At 35.9% G+C, this 20,467-nt stretch overlaps 1 protein-coding gene across 2 annotated transcripts in view; it reads left to right on the forward strand.

Annotated features, from left to right (window-relative positions):
* The window catches only part of UNC13C (unc-13 homolog C), a 669,423-nt gene that overhangs the window by 318,708 nt on the left and 330,248 nt on the right, over positions 1-20,467 (forward strand). For both annotated transcript variants that reach the window (XM_027840843.1, XM_027840842.1), the window contains 2 exons: positions 850-965; positions 4,497-4,660. In XM_027840843.1, the coding sequence (XP_027696644.1) occupies positions 850-965; positions 4,497-4,660 (280 nt within the window). The remainder of the gene's footprint in view (positions 1-849; positions 966-4,496; positions 4,661-20,467) is intronic.

The following is a 20,467-nucleotide window of genomic DNA, read 5'->3' on the forward strand; positions in this document are numbered from 1 at the left end:
TCACTCATTTTATTTGTTGAAGCTTTAGAGCAAATGATGCTTCTGTTTTGTCCATAAACATTAATAGTCTTACCTTCATTGGCCCCATTAGTATGGATGACTTCCCTTACTATCCAAATTATCACCTTTGTCAAGAATCCTAAACATGATAAATATACCTACATCTGTAGAAGTGCCTGGTATTGTTAAATAAACTTAAATTAACTTGTATTAATGATAGCATTACTTCAGTGGTTAAAGCATCTGTGATTTCATTGGTGACAAACACCTATGGTGACTTCTCCATACCCTAGTAGATGATATTCATCAATTGTGTGGATAAAAAACAAATTCATTACCTGTTGTCCCACCTTATCCTGCATGATGAGTCTCTCTGAAAGAATGTAAAGCTTGACCTAAGCTGAAGAATAGTTTTTTATAGTTGGGGGACAATGAGTGTAGAAGTATGCAGGTACTGTCAGACTCAGGTGATATATTGGTTAGTTTGGTTGAACCTCTTTTTTCCTTTCTCTTTTTTATTCTTTGTTACAAGGTATGACTCCCTGGGTAGAGAAAGGGGAGGTACATATTTGAAAATGAAGGTAATGTAAAAACAAAATTCATCAATTTTTAGAAGCATTTAGAAATTGAAGGTGATCTTAGAGATCATCCTATCACAATATACAAAACCAGAGGAATTTCACCTTAGAATCTGACTTGTGCAAATCATGATTACTCAATGGACATGTCTGATGGAGTTAGAAATGTTCACTTTTAATATTCATTGCTTGCTTTGAGCTTATGAGCTCTTGTGACATAGAATTATGGTACTGTAGAAAATAACTAACTAATTTCTTTTCTTTTCATCAGAGAAAAGGACAGATAAATCAGCTGTATCTGGTGCCATTAGGTTGAAAATCAATGTTGAAATAAAAGGAGAGGAGAAGGTTGCACCATATCATGTACAGTACACATGTTTGCATGAGGTAAGTAAATCAAATGACTATAATAAAGTTTAGATAAGTCTAACTTAATTGGCTATCAGATGTGAACCTTCAGGCAATTGTGTTTATTAAACATCTACATTGTATAGAATATGGTGGTAGGTAATGCTATTGGGAATTATAAAGAAAGAATTAGCTTAGTTCTGGTTTTGATAGTCAACCCAGGCCTGAATGCCCCTCACTTCTCCAAATTACTTTTTATTTACTTGCATATGACTTGTTTCTACCAACATAATATAAGCTTTTTGATGGCAAGAACATTGCTCTTTTGCCTCTCTCCTGCTGGTGCCTAGTATAGTGACTGCCACATAGTAGGTGCTTAATAAATCCTAGATGTGTGAATAAATGAATGATTAGGCATAGAATTTTGCTTAGAGAACTTGCAGAATAATAAGGGAAATTTAACTAACACAAGACACAACTATTAATGAACCTCAAGGACTGTAGTGTAGACACAGGCTGTAAGTTGAAGACCACTGTCTAAGATCATGTCTTCTTCTACTTCTGAGACCAGCATGAAGGAATAGGAAGTGAAATCTATATAACTGGTTCCATTAAGTCTGCCTCTTCCCTTCCTATATTTGGGTGCCAGAATTCCCTTCATATGCAAGGCAAAGTACCTTTGGGAAGTTTAAAAAAATGTTTAAAATTTTTGGAATAGAAAAGCACCATGGTTTAGATAGAGGTTCTTAGCTTGGAGGTGAGGGGGAAGGTGGTTCCTTGAACTTTCTTCAAAATAAATTTTTTATAACTACATTTATTTATACATTTATTAATTTATTAATATATTATTAAATATATTACATTTATTTATTTATTTATAATTTAGTTCCTATGTAATCATATATATTTTGTTTTATGCATTTAAAAACATTCTTCCTTTTTTCAATCTTTTAGGGAAGGGATTGTAGAAAACCTGAAATTTATTGGGTGTATAGAACTGCTGATGTGGAAATACCCTCCACCGATGCAGATCAGCATTTCTCTCTTCATTTATGATCTTAAAGAGTTGTCTAAAACTCTAGGAAGACCTAGAACACTAGCAATTTGCTCATAGTGGCACATAGCTCAGTGACAGAGGGAGAACCAAGTCTTCCTGATGTCATGGTTGACCCCTCTATTCATGATGTGATTTCTCATGAAAAGAATTATGAAACTGAAAATTTTTAAAACATACTGACTTATTTGGAAGACTTCACAGAAATGGCGAATCTTGAGTATTATTTTGAAGGAAGAAAGCAACAGTGGTATAACTAATGTTAGGTGGGAGAGGAACCAGTTGATGAAACGCCTTGAAGCTCAAAATTTATAATTTGGATGCAATTCAGAAATCAATTGGGAAACACTGAATAGAGCTAGAATAATAAAATGTTCATAAATTTATTAATGACTCATTTCACAATTTAACAGTAGAACAGTGCCTCTCACCTGGAACCCAGTTGTTGGAAAAGATTCTTTTAATGTACTTTTTTTTTCTCTTCTGAAAGTCTGAAGTGATTCATAAATATTGAGTTTAAGTCAGTCACTAAACATTTATTAAGCACTTGCTGTGTGCCAGGCACTGTGCTCTTATGTTTACCCCAACTCTTTTCTTCTAATTGGGGAATGACTGCCACATTTAAGAGAGGTTCACCAGTTCTACTGGTATTTCAAAGGATCCCCATTCGTACATACAGGGGCTTCTCTTCCAGTGTTTTGCAGGTAGGTAGGGGCAAAACTACAGATGGAATAAACCGTTTTTGAACATATCGGAGCGTGTGGTCAGCATCTAAATATAGTGAAGGGCAAGGATGAACAGAGGCACCTGTCTAGATAGATACACAGCTACTGCCTTCCTAGACATTTTTTTGAAAAGTTAGAAGAATTGTGTCTTTTGTTTCTGATAATAAATTTGGGAGATGTTGAGGATCATAGATTTAGAATTTAGAGGTCATCTAGTCTAACTACCCCATTTTACAAATGAAGACCTTGATTTCGGATAGATTGAAGGACTTCCCTACAGTCACCCAGGTAGCAAATGGCAGAGACAGGATTCTAACCCAGGTTCTCCCTTCGACCCCAAATGGAACAGCTTTTTCACTAGTCTAAAACTAATCTCTTGTTATTTCACAAAATTTAAGTGATTTAGCTCACAAAATTACTTAGGAATGGAGCCTGGATTTCAAGTCCTACCACTCGTGACAATAATACCAACAATAATAGTAGCGATAACTCATATAACTATAGTACTTTAAGGTTTGCAAAGTGGCATTTAATTTAATATATATTATTTTCAACCTTAATAGGTAAATGTTGTCATTATCTCCATTTTACAGATGATGACACTATGATTCAGAGAGAGAGATTAAGTGATTTGCCTAAGGTTACACTGATTGTATATATCTGAGGCATATGAACCCAGATCTTCTTGACTCCAAATCCATTGTTCTTATCCTCCTAGTCTAGAGGTTCTTAATCTTGTTTTGTGTCATAGACCCCTTTGGCAGCCTGATAAAACCTGTGAACTCTTTCTCAGAATAATGTTTTTAAATGCATAAAACAAGATATATATGATTACATAGGAACTAAATTATATTAAAATGTAGTTATAAAAAATTTATTTTGAAAAAAGTTCATGGAACCACCTTCCCCCTCACCGCCAAGCTAAGAACCTCTATCTAAACCATGGTGCTTTTCTATTCCAAAAATTTTAAACATTTTTTTAAACTTCCCAAAGGTACTTTGCCTTGCATATGAAGGGAATTCTGGCACCCAAATATAGGAAGGGAAGAGGCAGACTTAATGGAACCAGTTATATAGATTTCATTTCCTATTCCCTCATGCTGGTCTCGGAACCAGAAGAAAACATGATCTTAGATCGTGGTCTTCAACTTACAACCTGTGTCTACAGTCCCTGAGTATTCTGCAATATAGTAGAGTCCTTGACTGAGAGATTAGTAAGACTCCAGAACACTTAATTTTAGCATTGCCTGGACTATTTTGCCACCACTGTACAGTATTTGCATAACTATCTTCTATGTCAATATAGTCATAAAGGCCAAATTATTCCCTGAGGCTCAATAATTGACTGGGAGCCCAAGGAAGCCAGACCAGTGAATCAGCTTGTGCTCAGCAATGCAGAAGTGTATACTTTGTCAGTATTTCTCAGCAGTACCAAATTTCACCTGTACTAGTTTCTTGTGCTCTTGAAGATGTTTATCATCATTAATAATCAAGATTAAGGTTGAGGATAGATATCAAAAATGTCTTTTTTTTAATAAACCATTTGAGTAAGTAAGTCCATGTAGATGGTTAGAATTGAAAGCAGGAATGGCTCTGAAGGAAAGGAAGGGGCAGATTAAGAATGTGCCACACTCTTGCTGCTATTTCCCCAGAGGACTTAGAAGCCAGGCACTTGGTAAGAAACCTTTAGAAGCAAAGATAATATGAGTGGATTTCACTGTGAGTTATATTTAAACAGTTCTGGCCTCCATTGAGGAATCCCTGAACAATTTAAAACCCTCTTATCTTTAGAACCTGTTCCATTACTTGACTGAAGTTAAATTTAATGGTGGAGTGAAAATTCCAGAAGTCAAAGGAGATGAAGCCTGGAAGGTTTTCTTTGATGATGCATCCCAAGAAATAGTAGATGAATTTGCAATGCGTTACGGAATTGAGTCTATTTATCAAGCAATGACGTGAGTACAGCACATTGTTTTGGGTCTTTTTTTTTAAGCTCTGTGAGAATCTAAAGGAAAAGAGAGAAATCTCACATCTCTTTTGCCCCTTTTCTAATGAAATTCTGATCTGAGTTGATAATGTCATACCAACCACAATTTGGAAAAATAGAGATACAGAGTCTGGTGATCTCCTCCAGCTAGTCACATCCTTCATTTCCCCTTGTGGCTACCGTTGCTACAGAATGGAGACATTTGTGTCTTTTTAAAAGCTATATTGAATATCTTTATACTAGCACTGGTACTTTAGACTTGGTTTCTTAGTTATTGTTACTTCAACTTTTTTTAAAGAATGTTTTAAAATTGAAGAAATATTTGTAAAACCTAGCTTTAATCTGAAAATATGTTTCAATTGCAAAATTTAACATACATGAAATGTTTGCTTTCCAAAGGCAGAAATTAAGAATTTATTTTGATATTCATAGGCCATGTTTTATTTTGTTTTTTTGAAAAAGGAAACAGTCCTTCCTCTGATGATCTATAATGATCTGATGATCCTCATTGATGCTATCTGAATGCTGAGGGATTCTGTAATGCTGCACAATTAGTCCAGCTTCAGTCATGGGTATCAACCTTGAAGATTGCCAAAATTCATAGAACTGCCATTTTTTTCTTTGAAAAACAAGTTTTACCAATGCTTTTTTACCATAACATTTTTTAAAAGAAAAATAAGTATAAAATAGTAAAGCCAACACAATTGGCAGTGACTGAAACTAATAGCCTTTACAAAGTCCCACTGCTGTACACCTCTCCACCTTCTCCTGCTTTACAAATGGGAGGGAAAGTTTCTCATGATCTCTCCTTTTGAATTGGGATTGGTCATTGCATTTCTCCTGAGTTCAAATCTATTTTACTCTTATTTTCATTTGCAATAATGTAGTCATTGTATTGACTGTATTCCTGTTTCTGCTTTCTTCATTTTGTATCACTTCACACTAGCCTTCCTACGTTTCTGAAATGTTTCTTATTATGCAATAATGTTCCATCGTATTAATATGAGTATACCAACTTAAAAAAATACAAATGTTAATTTCCTCTCCCTCCATTTGATCTATCCTTTTTAATAAGGATACAAGGATAAAAGAATAAGGACATAAGGAATAAGGATAAAATAAGGAATAAAAGGAATAAGGATAAAACAATACTTTTAAATAAAGGATGTACCTTATTAAAGGTTATTATCTGCTACCACCTTGTTCTACTCTTTAGCAATGGGAATAGGAATCTCATACTTACTGATCTAGTACATTATACATTTTTATAATATTTATATTTTATAATAAAATTATATATGTGTATGTGTGTATGTATGTATATGTATGTGCACACACACATATATATGTGTATCATATATAATATGTGTGTATACACACATGCATACGTTATTCCAAATAAAGAGGTTAGGTTAAAAGATGGTATGACTTAACATTGTAAATTGAGAAGGTCTATTCATATGTGAAAATCCAGGAACCAAAGAGTAACAGTCAACAGTTCAATGTCAGTGTGGCCTGAGTTCTCCATTAACATGTCTTAATAATCTATAACTGGGCCTGTGCTGTTTAGTATTTTTATCCATGACTTCAATAAAGCATAAAGAATATGCTCATCAGATGAAACAAAACTGGGAGAGATATTGATCATGGGATGACACAGACATTAGTCAAAATGATATATTTATTATCAAAGCTAGTGCTTTCGGCTGAATCTAAGAGGATGAAACAAAAGGATAAATGAAAAGTGTTGATCTTGAGCACAAAATATAAACTTTACAGGCATAAGATAGGAGAGGTTTTATTGGTATGGCACTGAATAAATAGATTAATTTAGGTAGAATTGTCATTTTTATTATATTGGCTCGGCCTACCCATGAGCAATTAATATTTTTCCAATTGTTTAGATCTGACTTTATTTGTGTGAAAAGTGTTTTGTAATTATGTTAATACAGTTCCTGGGTTTGTCTTGGCAGGCAGACTCCCAAGTATTTTAGATTGTCTACTGTTATTTTAAATAGGATTTCTCTTTCTCTGCTTATCTCTTTTAATTAGATTTATTTTTGCTTTTGCTTTGGGTGATATTATAATTGTTACCCATTTGTTTGTTTTGCTTTAGGTGAAGCATGATATATTCTGCTCCAGCCCTTATCTTTACTCTGTGTGTATCTCTGTACTTCAAATGTGTTTCTTGTAAATAACATATTTAGGATTCAGGTTTTTAATCCATTCTGGTATCTGCTTCCATTTTATGGGAGGTATACATAGACAATCATTGTTCTTAATAAAATTTAGGCTTTTGAGTGGACTGCAAGCCTAATATGAGTTAAGGCAAAGTGACTTCCAGAAATGTGTATATAATTTTGGGATGGAGGAAAAGGCAAAACTAGTAGGAATACATAGGTAACAGTTCCATTGTACTTCACCATCATTTATCTGGAGTATTGTGTTCAGTTCTAAGCACCAGGGTTTAAGAAGGATATCAATAAACTGTGTCCAGAAAAGGACGGTCAGGATGCTTTAGGGCATTGATTCCATTGCATATGAGGATGAATTGAAGGCAATGGGCATGTGTAGCCTGGAGAAGAGAAGACTCAGGAGGGAATCCATCTTCAAGTCATCTTCAAATATTTGAAGGGCTTTCACAGGGAAGAAGGATTAGACTTGTTCTATTTTCCTACAAAGGACCAAACCAGGAAACATGGCTGGAAGCTGACAAGGAGGTTAAAATTTAGGAAGTTGATAATTTAGGTTACAGGTCAAGAAAATTTCTCAATGAAATGAGCTATCTAAAATGGAAAGTCTCCCTTGAGAGGTAGTGGGTTTCACTTCTTTGGACATCTTCAAGCTGAAGATGGACAATCATTCATTGTTTTGTGTTTTGTTTTGTTTTGTTTTTTATAATGGGGATTCCTTTTGTTTATGGATTGGGTTAGATGGCTGATGAAATCCCTTTCATTTCTCAAATTTTGTGAGTCTGGGATGTCACACAATATATTCAGCCATTCAGGAATCAAAAGACACTCATGTTTTCCCAGATTTTTGCTATTATAAAGAATTCTCCAGCTATTCTTCAATTAGTTCTTCCCCATAGATTTGTGCCTGTAGATTTCCCTTCCTGCTCTATAGCATAGCTATAACATGAGCTCTAATACTCTTCTCAGCATTTTACCTTCCACTTGTAATTTAGAATAGCCCAGTATATGGGTAGGTGTTTTCTCTTATTGTTAGAAGCTGGGCACACTTTTCTAGTTCATGAGATACACTAATAATAATGTACTGTGTACTTGAATTCTTTCACTATGTCAATTATTATAGCTCTGCATATTGCTAATGGTAGAACTTGGATGCAATTAAAATAAAAGAATAACTAATGGTTTCAAGTAAAGTAAACATCTTCCTGCTGACAAAGCTAAACAAAACAACAACAACAAAACAAACTGCTTTAGAAAAGGATCCCAGGGACAGTTGTTGGCTAAACAACTTTTTTAAAAAAAAGTTTTTAAAAATCACCTTGGCTATATTGTTTTCATTGCTATTCTTACTAGTCATGAAGAAGCCTAAAACTTACCCCTATTCACATAGAATAAGACAAGTAGTCAAGTTTGAAAGGAGGGGACATAGCTCTCAGTTCCACATAGTATTTTTATCACATCCTCTTCTGTTTTTCTATTTCTGCCTAGCAGCAGCAGGGAACACTTACTGATGCACATAGGGTGAAAAGTACAGAGCTGGGTGCTTTCAGGCTGATAGAATTTTGATTATACATAGTGCCTACCCTCATGGAGAAAACAATCTAGGGGAGAGGCAAATTCATCTGCAAAAATGTAGAAGTAATATCTACCAATCACCAAATCTGCATCAACAGTCTATAAAGTAGTTAATGTCAACATGTTGACACCTCTGTTCTTAAACTGTTTTTTTGTTTTGTTTTGTTTTGTTTTCCTATTCTCATGACCCTGGGCAGAAATGTGCTAATATGAGCAGAGGGCCGTTTATTACAGTTTGTCATTTTACCACCTTCTCTCACCGTGATTATGGATGATCAATTTTCCCAATAGACCATTAGGTTAAAAACAGAAGGTATAGCTACTAAATTTTTGAATCATATTTGAACAATGATGAACACTGACTGTAGTATGAAAGTAATGCACTCATGCTTCATTTCAATGTGGAGGTAACCATGGGTTCTTAATGGCTGAGTCAACCGAATGCAATATCTAACAGGTTCTACCACATTGGAAAGGTTTTGAGTATTGTCCTAGCAATGGACAGACTATTTCTTCTACCTAAGAACTATCCCAACCAAGTAAATACAGAAAAGTTTCTCACTCATAGGCTAGGTTAGGTGATGCATTCTTTGACCATGGTAACCCATCAAACAAAGAAAAATACAGAATTGTCCACATTCTGCCTAGACCACTTCTAATTCTTCAGTGATAGTGGAGGAATAAGGTGCTAAGATTCACATATTTTAAACATTTTTTATAGATCTATAGGCAATATATCTGGCACTATCAATGTGATTTCCTTGTCCAATCACTTGAGGAAATGCCACTTGAGGAAGTGAATCATCATTCTTGAAATTCTTGCTATATATATAGAAACAGAAGATAAAAATAAGTTTTAGGTAAATGGCTCACAGTTTCTCCTTGGAGAGACAAACAGACAAGTTGACATCTTGCCTTTCCTGTGCTTCCAAAGGCAACAAGATATGTGTTAAACATAAGCAAAAAGATTTCCATGAAGGTAATTACAGTGTGTGCTCTAAAATCCACTTTAGAGGTGGAAAATTTTACAAATAACTTGACAAGACTCTCCAAATTAAATCAACATATTTTAATTCTCACTGATTTCAGTGCAAAGGTGAATCAAAAGATGTTCACAGATAATTGTGCACTCAATGTAGCCTCTAAGACTGAGATGCAACAGATTATAGATCAATTCTCTGCTGCTTGTGCTAATTTTGACCTGACAATTAATACCAAGAAAATAGAGATTCTCTGTGGATCAGTTCACTTACCTTGGCAATATACCTTCCAGGGATGTCTACATAGCTGATAAGCTTGATGCATGCATTGCTAGATTTAGCTAGCTCAGTGTTTGGGAAACCCTGAAGAAAAGTGTGGGAGAGAAGAGGTTGCCTACCAAACTGAAGGTCTACAGAGCTGTTGTACTGGCCTCATTGTTGTATGTCAGTGAAACCTGGATATTATACCAGTGCCATGAAACTGAATTGCTTCCATTTGAATTATCTTAGGAGGATTCTGAAGATGACTTGGCAAGATAGGTACCGGACACTGAAGTACTTTCTTGAGCTGAACTGCCAGGCATTCAAATTTTACTGCAGAAAGCACAACCCCAATAGGTTGGCCATGTTAATCGAATGCCAAACATATGTTTGCCTAAAAAAAACTATTTTATATAGAACTCACATAAGGCAAGCACTCACATGGAGGTCAGAAGAAATAATGCAAGAACACTCTCAAAGTCTCAGAAGAACTTTGGAATTGATTGTGAGGCATAGGAGGTACTGGCACAGAATTGCTAAGCATGCTGTGCCTACATCAAAGAGGGTGCTGTGCTGTATGAGCAAAGTAGAATTATGGTAGCTGGAAAAAAAGTGAGATGTGCCAATTTAGAGCCGTCTCCACTCCAAATGTCATCTGGATTATTTGTGTCTGATCTGTGGTAGAGCCTTTCAAACTCAGATTGGTCTGTTTAGCTACAGTCTGTACCTTGACCCCAACATAATGACGTAATTTGGTCCTCTTTGAGAATGAAGGACAGCTACCAATCAACAGTTATACAATTGACTATAATTGCAGAGAATACAATATCCCACTGTGCTTGTTTATTTTTTTAACAGAGATGTATGTTTGTCAAAAGTGTCTGCCTCCATTGTGGAGGACATAAAATACAGAGTTCAAAATGTCCTAAAGTGTCTAGGGATTCCCTATAGATGGTGAATGCAACCAGATGCTTCTGTTCGCATGTCACATTATAATGATTGCATCAAGCCATGGAACACTTTAGAAAGTCCTCCATAGAATATAACCTAACAAACCACATAGGAAAAAAACAAATTGATGAAGAATACATGTAGTCTATATTGTGATATTCAATTCCATCAGTACGTATATCCTGGACATAAACTGCTGAAAGAAAATTAACTTGACCCAAAAAGGAATAGAAGAAGAGAGCAGTCTAGATTGTATTTAGAAAATGGTGTAGTGCTTTCAATGAAGCCAAGTTTCTCCCTGAAACCCTTAAGCCATATTTTAAAATATCAATATTCTAAGTGGAACACCCCAAAACAACAAAAGATGTATTCACAAATATGCAAACTTACTCTCATATCTGTGGGAGACATAATCCTTTTTCCTCATTCCCACCAATTATTAGCCCAGTTTCTTTAGGGTCTTGTCCCAGTTCCAAGTCCAAAATCCCTCTCAGACTCAAGTCCCAGGTAACCTGGCTTCTCTAAGCTTCCCGATCTGGCTGGCTGGCTGCAACATCCTTCCTGGAATGCTGTCTCCAAGGTTGCCATGGCTCACACTCTCAATTCTGGGGTTCTATTGAGTATTATTACTGCCAGCACTTAAGGTAGCAGAAAATAGAAAAATACACCCTCAGTCTCATTTCTCAGAACCTAGAAGCTAGAATGAAGTCTCATCAGTTTTAAAGACAACAGTTCTAATCACAGAAGGCAGCTAATCAAAGGAAGCTAACACCACTCCCTGTAGTTAGCAATCTGTACATACTCCAAAGGCCCCTCAGGGCATACTCTAGGATTGGGGCATGCTACAAAGACCCCTTACACAAGCATTGACTGGGGCATTGAGCAGTTAGTGACTAACCCATATATATAGTCAAAGGCAGCATCTGAAACTGAATCTTTCTGACTCAAAGTGTCCTCTATGGCAAACTCATTCTCCTGAGTAAGAAAGACACATATAGAAATTACATATAGTAATTACATTTGTAAATTGAATGCCATTTGTTATGCTTTTATATATGAAGCTCTAGTGAGAGACCAGTGGTTGAAGTGGGAGGAAGTCCTTCATTCAAGTTCTACTTCTGACACTGGTTTTGTGATTCTGGACAAGTTTCTTCCCTTCTTAGTGCCCCAGTGATATAGTGGTTAGAGTACTGGATTTGGAGTCAGGAAGATATGAGTTCAAATCAAGCCTCAGAATCTTACTAGCTGCGTAACCCTTGGCACACCCTGTGTAACCTCTGTCCTGCTTCAGTTTCTTCAACTGTGAAATGGGGATAATAATAGTACCTACTTCCCAGGGTTTTGGAGCAGATAAAAAGAAATGTTTGTAAAGTTATTTACATACCTTAAAGTGCTATAATGCTCTCCAAAAAAGATGTCAATAAGTTTTAAATTTAAAACTATACCAAGATTTCATTGGACACCCTGTGTAAATGCTAGAAGAAGATAGAAGACTATAAGCTTCAGAATAATTGCTGATTGGTATTTTTGGAGAAAATTTCCTTACTGGGAAGTTCCCTATACTAATGAAATCAGAAATCCATACCCTTCCTCTCCCTCACCATAAAAATCTGGCCAGATTACTGGACCTCAATTAATCAAATGAATTAAATAATATTTTTTCCATCTTCCATGGGTCTGAAACTGATTTCATTTGCCAATAGAAAACCAGAATAAGATGGAGAAAGTTAGTTATCCTGATTCTTCACACCTCATTGACATAGTACAAGTAAGAAATCTGTAATCACCCATATAGATGCACTTATTTCGCTTCTCACTCTGGGCTAAGAAGATCTGTTTATGAGACATGAGTTGTTTTTGCTTGTTTGTTTTTCCAATTCTTCAGCTTAGTCAATTGTGATTTAATTATACAAAGACTTTGTTTTAGTTTTAGTGTGTATGGGTAAGATCTTTAGTGAAAACATTTTTTTGAATTTAGTCTTGTGTTCATGGATAGTTATAGGTTATTTAATATAATTACCCTTCCTATGGTCTTTGTTCTAGTCAGATGACTTAGGTATTATTTTCTGTGAATAACATTCCATATCTTGCCTCTATTCATTTGCCCAGGCTCTCACCCATGTTTAGATTGTGTTCCATTCTCACTTCTGTCTCTTTGAATCCCTAATCTCCTACAAAGTACACCTCAGGTGCCCCTAACATACCTGAGGCCTTTCCTGATCCCTCTACTAGAATGTAAGCTCCTTGAGGGCAGGGGCTGTTTTATTTTATTTCTTACTTTATCTCCAGCATCTATCACAATGACTTGGGCATAGTAGATGCTTAATAGATGTTATTGCATTTAATTTAAATATTTTAGCAGTGGTGTCAAACTCAAATAGAAATGAGTGAAGAAGGCCCACCTAAAACATAACTAAGGATCTCTGTGAATTGCATATTGACTTGGAAAATCACATATTGGCATTCTTTATGTTTTATTGTATTTTTATTTTAATATTTTCTAGTTACATTTTAATGTAGTTCCAATGGCACTGTGTACTCCACATGCCCCGTAGGCCATATGTTTGACATTCCTGTTTTAGACATTTTTTTGTTGGATGTTGAAATGTCCTTTGTTGAGATGCCTTTGACTATATATTAACAACAAAGCAGTTTTGAAGATGCAGTATAAGCATTATTCTCAGTGTATCATTGGATTAAGAGTAAATCAAATGCATGAATGAGTCATAGGATCACAAACTTGGAATGGGAAACACCTTAGGAGATGCCAGATCCAAACACCCTTACATAATAAGTGAGAAAACTGAGCACTCAAGAGGTTAAGTGACTTGCCTAAGGTCACATAAATATTAAATAAAAGACTGTAGATTTAAATCCACATTCTCCAAATATAAATCTAGGACTATTTCCACTGTGCCATGCATTTTTATATACTAAAAAATGGTTGAATAGTTAATTGGATAAATTTTCTCATTTCATCTTGAAACTTTCTTTCTGGTAAAGATAGACTCAGAGGTTGAACTAGGCTGGGTCAGAAATATAACAGATCAAAGCTTCCATGACAAACAACAATGGGATCGGGCCCCTGGCTGCTGCATTTCCAGGCTGGATAAGATAGGGACACCTAGTGTCAAAAAAAATTAGACCCAGAAAAAAAATACATCCTGCTTAGGTTACTTATTTCATAAAGTCAATCTGTCTTCAAAGAAGATGACAAGCCTGTGGCTATGGGCCTATACAGTAACCCAAGGGTCACCTTCTTGAGAACGTGGGCAGAAATGGATTATTCGAATTTTATCAAAAGGCTGTTCACTTACCTAGTACCACTTTGACACAAGGCTGGCCCCTATAGATATTTAAAATATAATGTGGTGAACAAAATATCTTCTCTTTGGTTATCCTTCCAACTCTTTCATTACTATCATATACAAGCCATGATCTTCTACCCTTGTATCAAAGCTTAGTTGTGCTCCACTCCAAATATGTAATTCTTTATCACATTTTCATGTTTTTAAAGAATTGGGGCCAGAAAGGAAGAATGGGATAGTATTTACAGAAGAAAAATTCTAAAGGGAAATTATTAAATTTCCTTTTGGTGGTGTTTATCATATTGAAAAGGAAAACAATCTAGGTTCCCTTAAGCTTACTGTAAATGGACTGCCCTTTTCCCACAAACATTACCTTTGGGGCCCCAATTTATTAGTTCTATTTATTGCATGAAAAACGTATTCTTTGTTCTGGAACATTCACAATAACAGAAAACATGTGTGTGATTTCCATGTTTGGACAAGTGATTGAAAAAAGACTGGAAAGATTAGTTCCCACATGGCAACTACAATCATCAATCTGAAATAAAAACTATTTTCTAACTTGGGAAAGCATAAGAAGTCTATCCTCTTTGCCAAGAGGAGTGCCATTTATTATAAATTTTTTTTTATTGTGAGGTTAAACATGGTGCCTATTTCCAGCACGGAGTTTTTGGGACCCCTTGACACTTTCTGTGATATCAAAAGGACAAATCAACAGATATGAAATGGAATATGTCTCTATAAGAAAAAAAGTTTATTATATGCAAGTATATACCAAGAGAGTTCTCTATTGCCTTTATCAGGGACAGAGGACTGGACAAAATTGTTCAAATCATCTGGAGGCAATTCCAGGAAAGTCTTTATTTAATGTTAAAGTATCCTTAATAAAGATAAAGAGAAGATTAAGGTGCTTCACAAAAGCTTGATCTTTGTTAGAGGAGCTACAACTAGGGCAGGCTGACCAGAGCTTTGGCCCAGGATAGTGAATTGATAGGGCACTGAGAGCATTTTAGCAGCTGAGAACCAGCGTGGTTTAGCACCAAGCTGGCAAAAATAATTGGTTAAAATAGGAATATACCAGCTGATGAGCTCCTCCCTGACCCTGACCCACCTTCAGCAGAGGGAATTTTTCTTATCTCTTGCCCTAAATATGGTTCATAGAACTTTCACTGAGTTAAAAAATTCTTAATTATGTCTCTGTTAAGTTATGACCTTACCTCTAGAACAAAATAAATGAGTAAATAGTGAAAAGCAAAAGTATCCGTTGACTTTGTTTAACCTTGATTTGTTTAACAACTATACTCTAGGGGCAGGTAGGTCTCACAGTGGATAGAGCACCGGCCCTGTATTCAGGAGGACCTGAGTTCAAATCCAAACACTTGACACTTACTAGCTGTGTGACCCTGGACAAGTCACTTAACCCCTTGCCTAGCCGAAAACAAACAAACAAACAAAAAAAAAACTATACTCTATTCTTGGGGGTTGGTAAACTGAATCAAACTAATTTTTTTGGTTTTGTTCTTTGTTTTGGTTTTTTTTGTTTTTTGGAAAATGTAAGGAAGGTTCATCTGACAAAGGTAATCCTTCTTAGTTGATTGTACAAAAAACATTTATTGTGGCACATTGCACAAAGGACTAATGGGAAAAATGTAAGTCTCCTCCTTCCTTGCCTCTGTGGCTCATATTGCCCATTCATCGTGCTATGTTCCATGATGCCTCCCTTTGTCTCAAACCCAAGAACCTAACCTTTCCACCTGCTTGCAAACCAGCCTCACCTGATTTTATAAGCAGCCACAAAGCTTGCTGAACCAGGAGAAGAGGTCTGGGAAATCTACACAACCTCTCAAGTGTCCAAGATGGATGCAATATTATGCATAGAGTGTTCTATACTCTTTGTAAAAAATGGCGATGCATAAATATTCAAAGTGTTTCTATTGTTAATCATTGCAGATAATTTTTCCTTTCATCTACACAAGTTTTCCTCTAGAGTTTCTTCTAAGACAGACTTGAGACTCATTGATCTCTCTTCAGTGCTTCTATTTTATTATGCTCATTTTCCCAAATATTTACTTCTCATTACTTTCTGAAGCAAAAGAAAGCCAGTCTCTTGACTCATTATGCAATTGGTGACAAGCTTATGTGGGAAATCTTGTGAGCTCGATTATAATTGGAGAGGCAGCATAACATAAAGAAAAGAGAACTGTTGAGATGAGCCCCATTTCCGGTTCTGGTATGGAGTAGCTACTTAACCTTGGGCAAATCACTTTATCTTTCTGGGTTTTATTTGTCTTTCACGTAAGATAAGGCAGTTGGTAAGGTCTGAAATTCTTGATTGCTGGTACTTTCCACCTTCCTAGCTATTAAACATTAGGAAAATCAGAAATCATTTGTGCCTTCCTATTTACAAAGTGTTGGCAGAGTTTTTTGGACTGTTTTCCAAGATTCACAGAAAATTCTAGAGTTGGAAGGGACATCTAAGACTCTATATTACAACCTGTGCCTGAACCGGAATACCCCCTGCAACCTACCTAAGTGATAATCCAGCTTTTGCTTCAATACCCCAAATCAGGAGGAACCAACTTCCTCCAAAGATGTGCTCTTTTACCTTTGGATACATTTCATTGTTAGAAATTTTTTCCCTATATCAAGCTTGAGTTTGTCTTTCTATCACTTCCACACATTGCTCCTAGTTCCATCCTCTCAGCCCAGGCAAAAGAAAAATTACTCCTTTTCCACATGACAACCTTTCTTATACTTGTATATAGCTCTCTTATACCACTTAAATCATTTCTTCCTCAGGCAAACATCGTAAGTTTCTTCAACTGCTACTTGCATGGCATGCTTTTAAGACTCTTCACATTCTTAGTCACACTGTCCAATGTATTGTTGTATTTCCTGAAATGTGTTACCAAATATTGAATACAATGCTCCATATGTAACTCTAACCAAGTTAGAGTACAGTGGAATTGTCACCTCCCTAGACCTTCAAACAATGCCAATTACTGCAGCTACTTCTCTCATTAAATCTCGTCTGCCATGTTATACCGCTGACTCATATTGAACATTTGTTGTTGTACCTCTTAGCACTAAATCTTTTTGTTGTTCAGTTATTTCAGTCATGCCCAACCCTTCATTGCCCCATTTGATATTTTCTTGGCAAAGATAATAGAATCATTTCCCATTTCCTTCTCTAGCTCATTTTACAGATGAGGAAACTGAGGCAAATGGGATTAAGTGACTTGCCCAAGGTCACTCAGCTAGTGTCTGACCCTCAGATTTCTTTTAGACAAAGGACTGTCTGGTCATGTCAAGTGTACCTTATATTCATCATGCTGGGACCAGTCTTCTACCTTGTTGAGATCTTTTTACAGTCTGACTTATGCAACATTTTAACTCTTCCCTCCTAGCTTTGTGACACCTGCAAATTTGATAAGCATTCCATCTATGCTTTGTCCATGTTATTGATAAAAATGTTAAATGATGCAGGGTCAAGCACAGATCTCTAGGGAAGTCCATTAAGGGACATGGCTTCAAGGTGAAGTAGAAACAGTAAAAACAGCTTTTTGGTCCTGCACATTCAACTAGTTCCAAAGTCATGTCTAGAACACATCTTTACAACTTTTCCACAAGAATAGCATTTGAGATGTTATCTAATACTTGATAAATTGAACCTATAGTATTTCCTTGATCTGCCAATCTAGGAAAACTTTCCAAAAAGGAACTGGACCAACTAGCATGAACTATTTTGTTGTTGTTGTTGTTGTTGTTGTTTTGGCTAGGCAATGGGGTTAAATGACTTGCCCAAGGTCACACAGCTAGTAAGTATCATGTGTCCAAAGCCGGATTTGAACTTAGATCCTCCTGACTCCAGGGCCAGTGCTCTATCCACTGTGCCACCTAGCTGCCCCATGAACTGTTCTTAATGAAGCCGTGCTGTTATAAGTTTCCTTTTCTAGATAATATAATTGGCAGAGATACCCCATAAGACATTAGGACAATTAAAGTCTCCATCATTACTGTATGAAGTCTCGTTGCCAGGCTCTTGGTCTATTTGCCAAATTCTGCATATCTTCTTTTTGTCCACATAGCCTAGAATGTGTTTTGTTAACAATAATCCTTTTTTTCTTCCGCCTCAGTTGACTTTCACCCAAATCCTTTCCTTATCTCAATTAGTTAGATTTTTCTCACTAGAATAAGTTCTATGGATGTACAGTCTTATTCTGGCCCCTCTTTTCACTATCCTGGTCCTTTTAAATAAGGTATGGATATTCCAGAACCACATTCCACATCTTAAATCTCACTCTATCAAGCTTTAGTAACATAGATGAGATCAAATGTGTCTCCTTCCAGGAAGGTTTCTCTTTCTGCTGACTTGTTGACACTATATCTTACATTGTGTATAAATATAAGGTCCTTTTTGTTTCATGGCTGTCTCCTTTCTTGGATTTGTCACCTTAGAATTTCTGGTCTTCTCTGCTGTTATTCTTTTTCTTACATTGTCACTAATCTCTATTATGTTTAGCTTGATGGATTTATAAAACCAGTTTTCTCACTCCCTTTTTTAGTTCAAATGCTTTTTTATTGCATTTTCAAGGCTCTTAGGAAATGTGTTTACCTTTCTTTGTTAGGGGCACTCTATCCTTGGTCAAGAATCCATCATTCTTGCATTTTATCAGTGGCTAAAAAATCCAAATTCTTTTCTCAGATACCATCATCTTTATAAGTTATTTCCCAGCCCTCTCTTTCTTTTATAAAACCCTTGCCTTCAGTCAATAGAAATGATGGAAACACTGTGCTCTTCAGGTCTTTCATTTTTTGTTTTTGTTTACCCCAAAACTAAATAATTCTCAGCAATATTTCCTGTGAATTCCTCAAGAGCAGGGACTATTTTTAACCTTTCTTTGTTTTCCTAGTGTCTAACAGTACTTGGCACCCTTTAGGTACCTTGCAAAATTCTTTGTTGACTGACTGACAGATATCTTCTGCCAGTTTCATTTGATTCTCCATGAATTACTAGAAGTAGGTAATGGTCCTGGGACATTTGTTGGTATATCTGGGATGCATACCAATGAAGACAGCATATCGTTATAGAGTCAAGCTGGCAAATCTCTAATTCAAGAATCTCAGCAGGGAATTCCCAACCACTGCTATTCCTGTCCTCTTCCTCTGAACCTTATTGAATGAATGTGTCACTGGCATTCTCTGTGGTCCCACATCAGCACTCATTAGGTGATCTTAAGTTTTTATCATTATTAATTATTATTATTATTATTATTAATTATTCTAGGAGTCCCTTTCTCACCTCTTCAGGAAGAGTTTACTCCTCATTATTTGAATGATTATCATCAGCTTTAATATTCATGATTTTTGAGAATATTTAATTTTTAAAAGTATCAATTGTAGCTGTTTTTCTCAGCAGCAAATATACCACTAAACCCTTTCATTAATAATGATTTAAAAATCATCTTTGTTACAACTTTGTGAAGCTAGAATTTTACTTGTTAATTTGTTTTGACACGAGATTTATTTTATTGTAAAACTGAAGCCAAAGTGTTTTAATAAACTCAATGAATTCATTTTAGTCATGTCTTGTAAAGGAGAAGGTAGAGATTTTAAAATTTCCTGAGATTCTAAGGAATAGATTTGGAGGAACAGATTATTTCACCACTTACTTTTCAATCATCAGGATATAATACTCTTGTTCTTGGCCTCACAGAAGATTTCTCACAGAAGATTGACTCATACACAGCATAGTTAGTTCTCTTTACCCCAACATTCCCCCGAGCTAAATCATCTTTGGTGGAGAGGAGTAAGAAATAACAAGTTTTGTTCAGGCTTGGTCTCACAACTCGGAGCTTGTACACTTTTTCCATTATGAAACTTTTAAGCTTAAAACTGTCATATGAGAAAACGTAGGGTTGTTGTTGTTTTAACAGCCTATCTCCTTTGCTTTGGCTAGCTAATTCTAGGCTCCAATATAATTGAATGATCACATTAAAACACCAAACTGGAGAAAGATCCTTGCCTTACTTTTTACATAACTGGAACTAGAAATGACCTGAAAGATTGCATAGTCTAACATTTCTACACATGAGCAAAATAAAGCCATAAGGGGTCATGTGACTTGTAAAATGTCACCCAGGATATTGAATTAGTCTACTAACTCTTGTTTCATTCTTTCTATCTTGGGCTGCTTCATTAATCTTTGAAAGGTTCTAGGTCATCTAAAATAAAAATCAGGCTGCCTACAGAAAATCCAGGAAATGAGAGGGCTTCTGTTTAGTAGCCATCCTGGAACATTACAAAAATCCCTCGGGCACCTTCTTCAGAGTTTTCCCAGAAATATACACGTTAACAACCACAAAGAATTACAGAATCCCCAAGTCACAGAAATTGAGAATTTGATGGACCCCTCAATGGTTGTCTAGTATGACCCATACATAAAAGGAATCCCCACTGTAACATACTCATCAAGTATCATCCATCTGCCTGAAGGCCTTCACCATGG

Source organism: Vombatus ursinus, unplaced genomic scaffold (assembly GCF_900497805.2).
Source record: "Vombatus ursinus unplaced genomic scaffold, bare-nosed wombat genome assembly UNPS02014848.1, whole genome shotgun sequence".
In the NCBI taxonomy this organism is placed as follows: Eukaryota; Metazoa; Chordata; class Mammalia; order Diprotodontia; family Vombatidae; genus Vombatus; species Vombatus ursinus.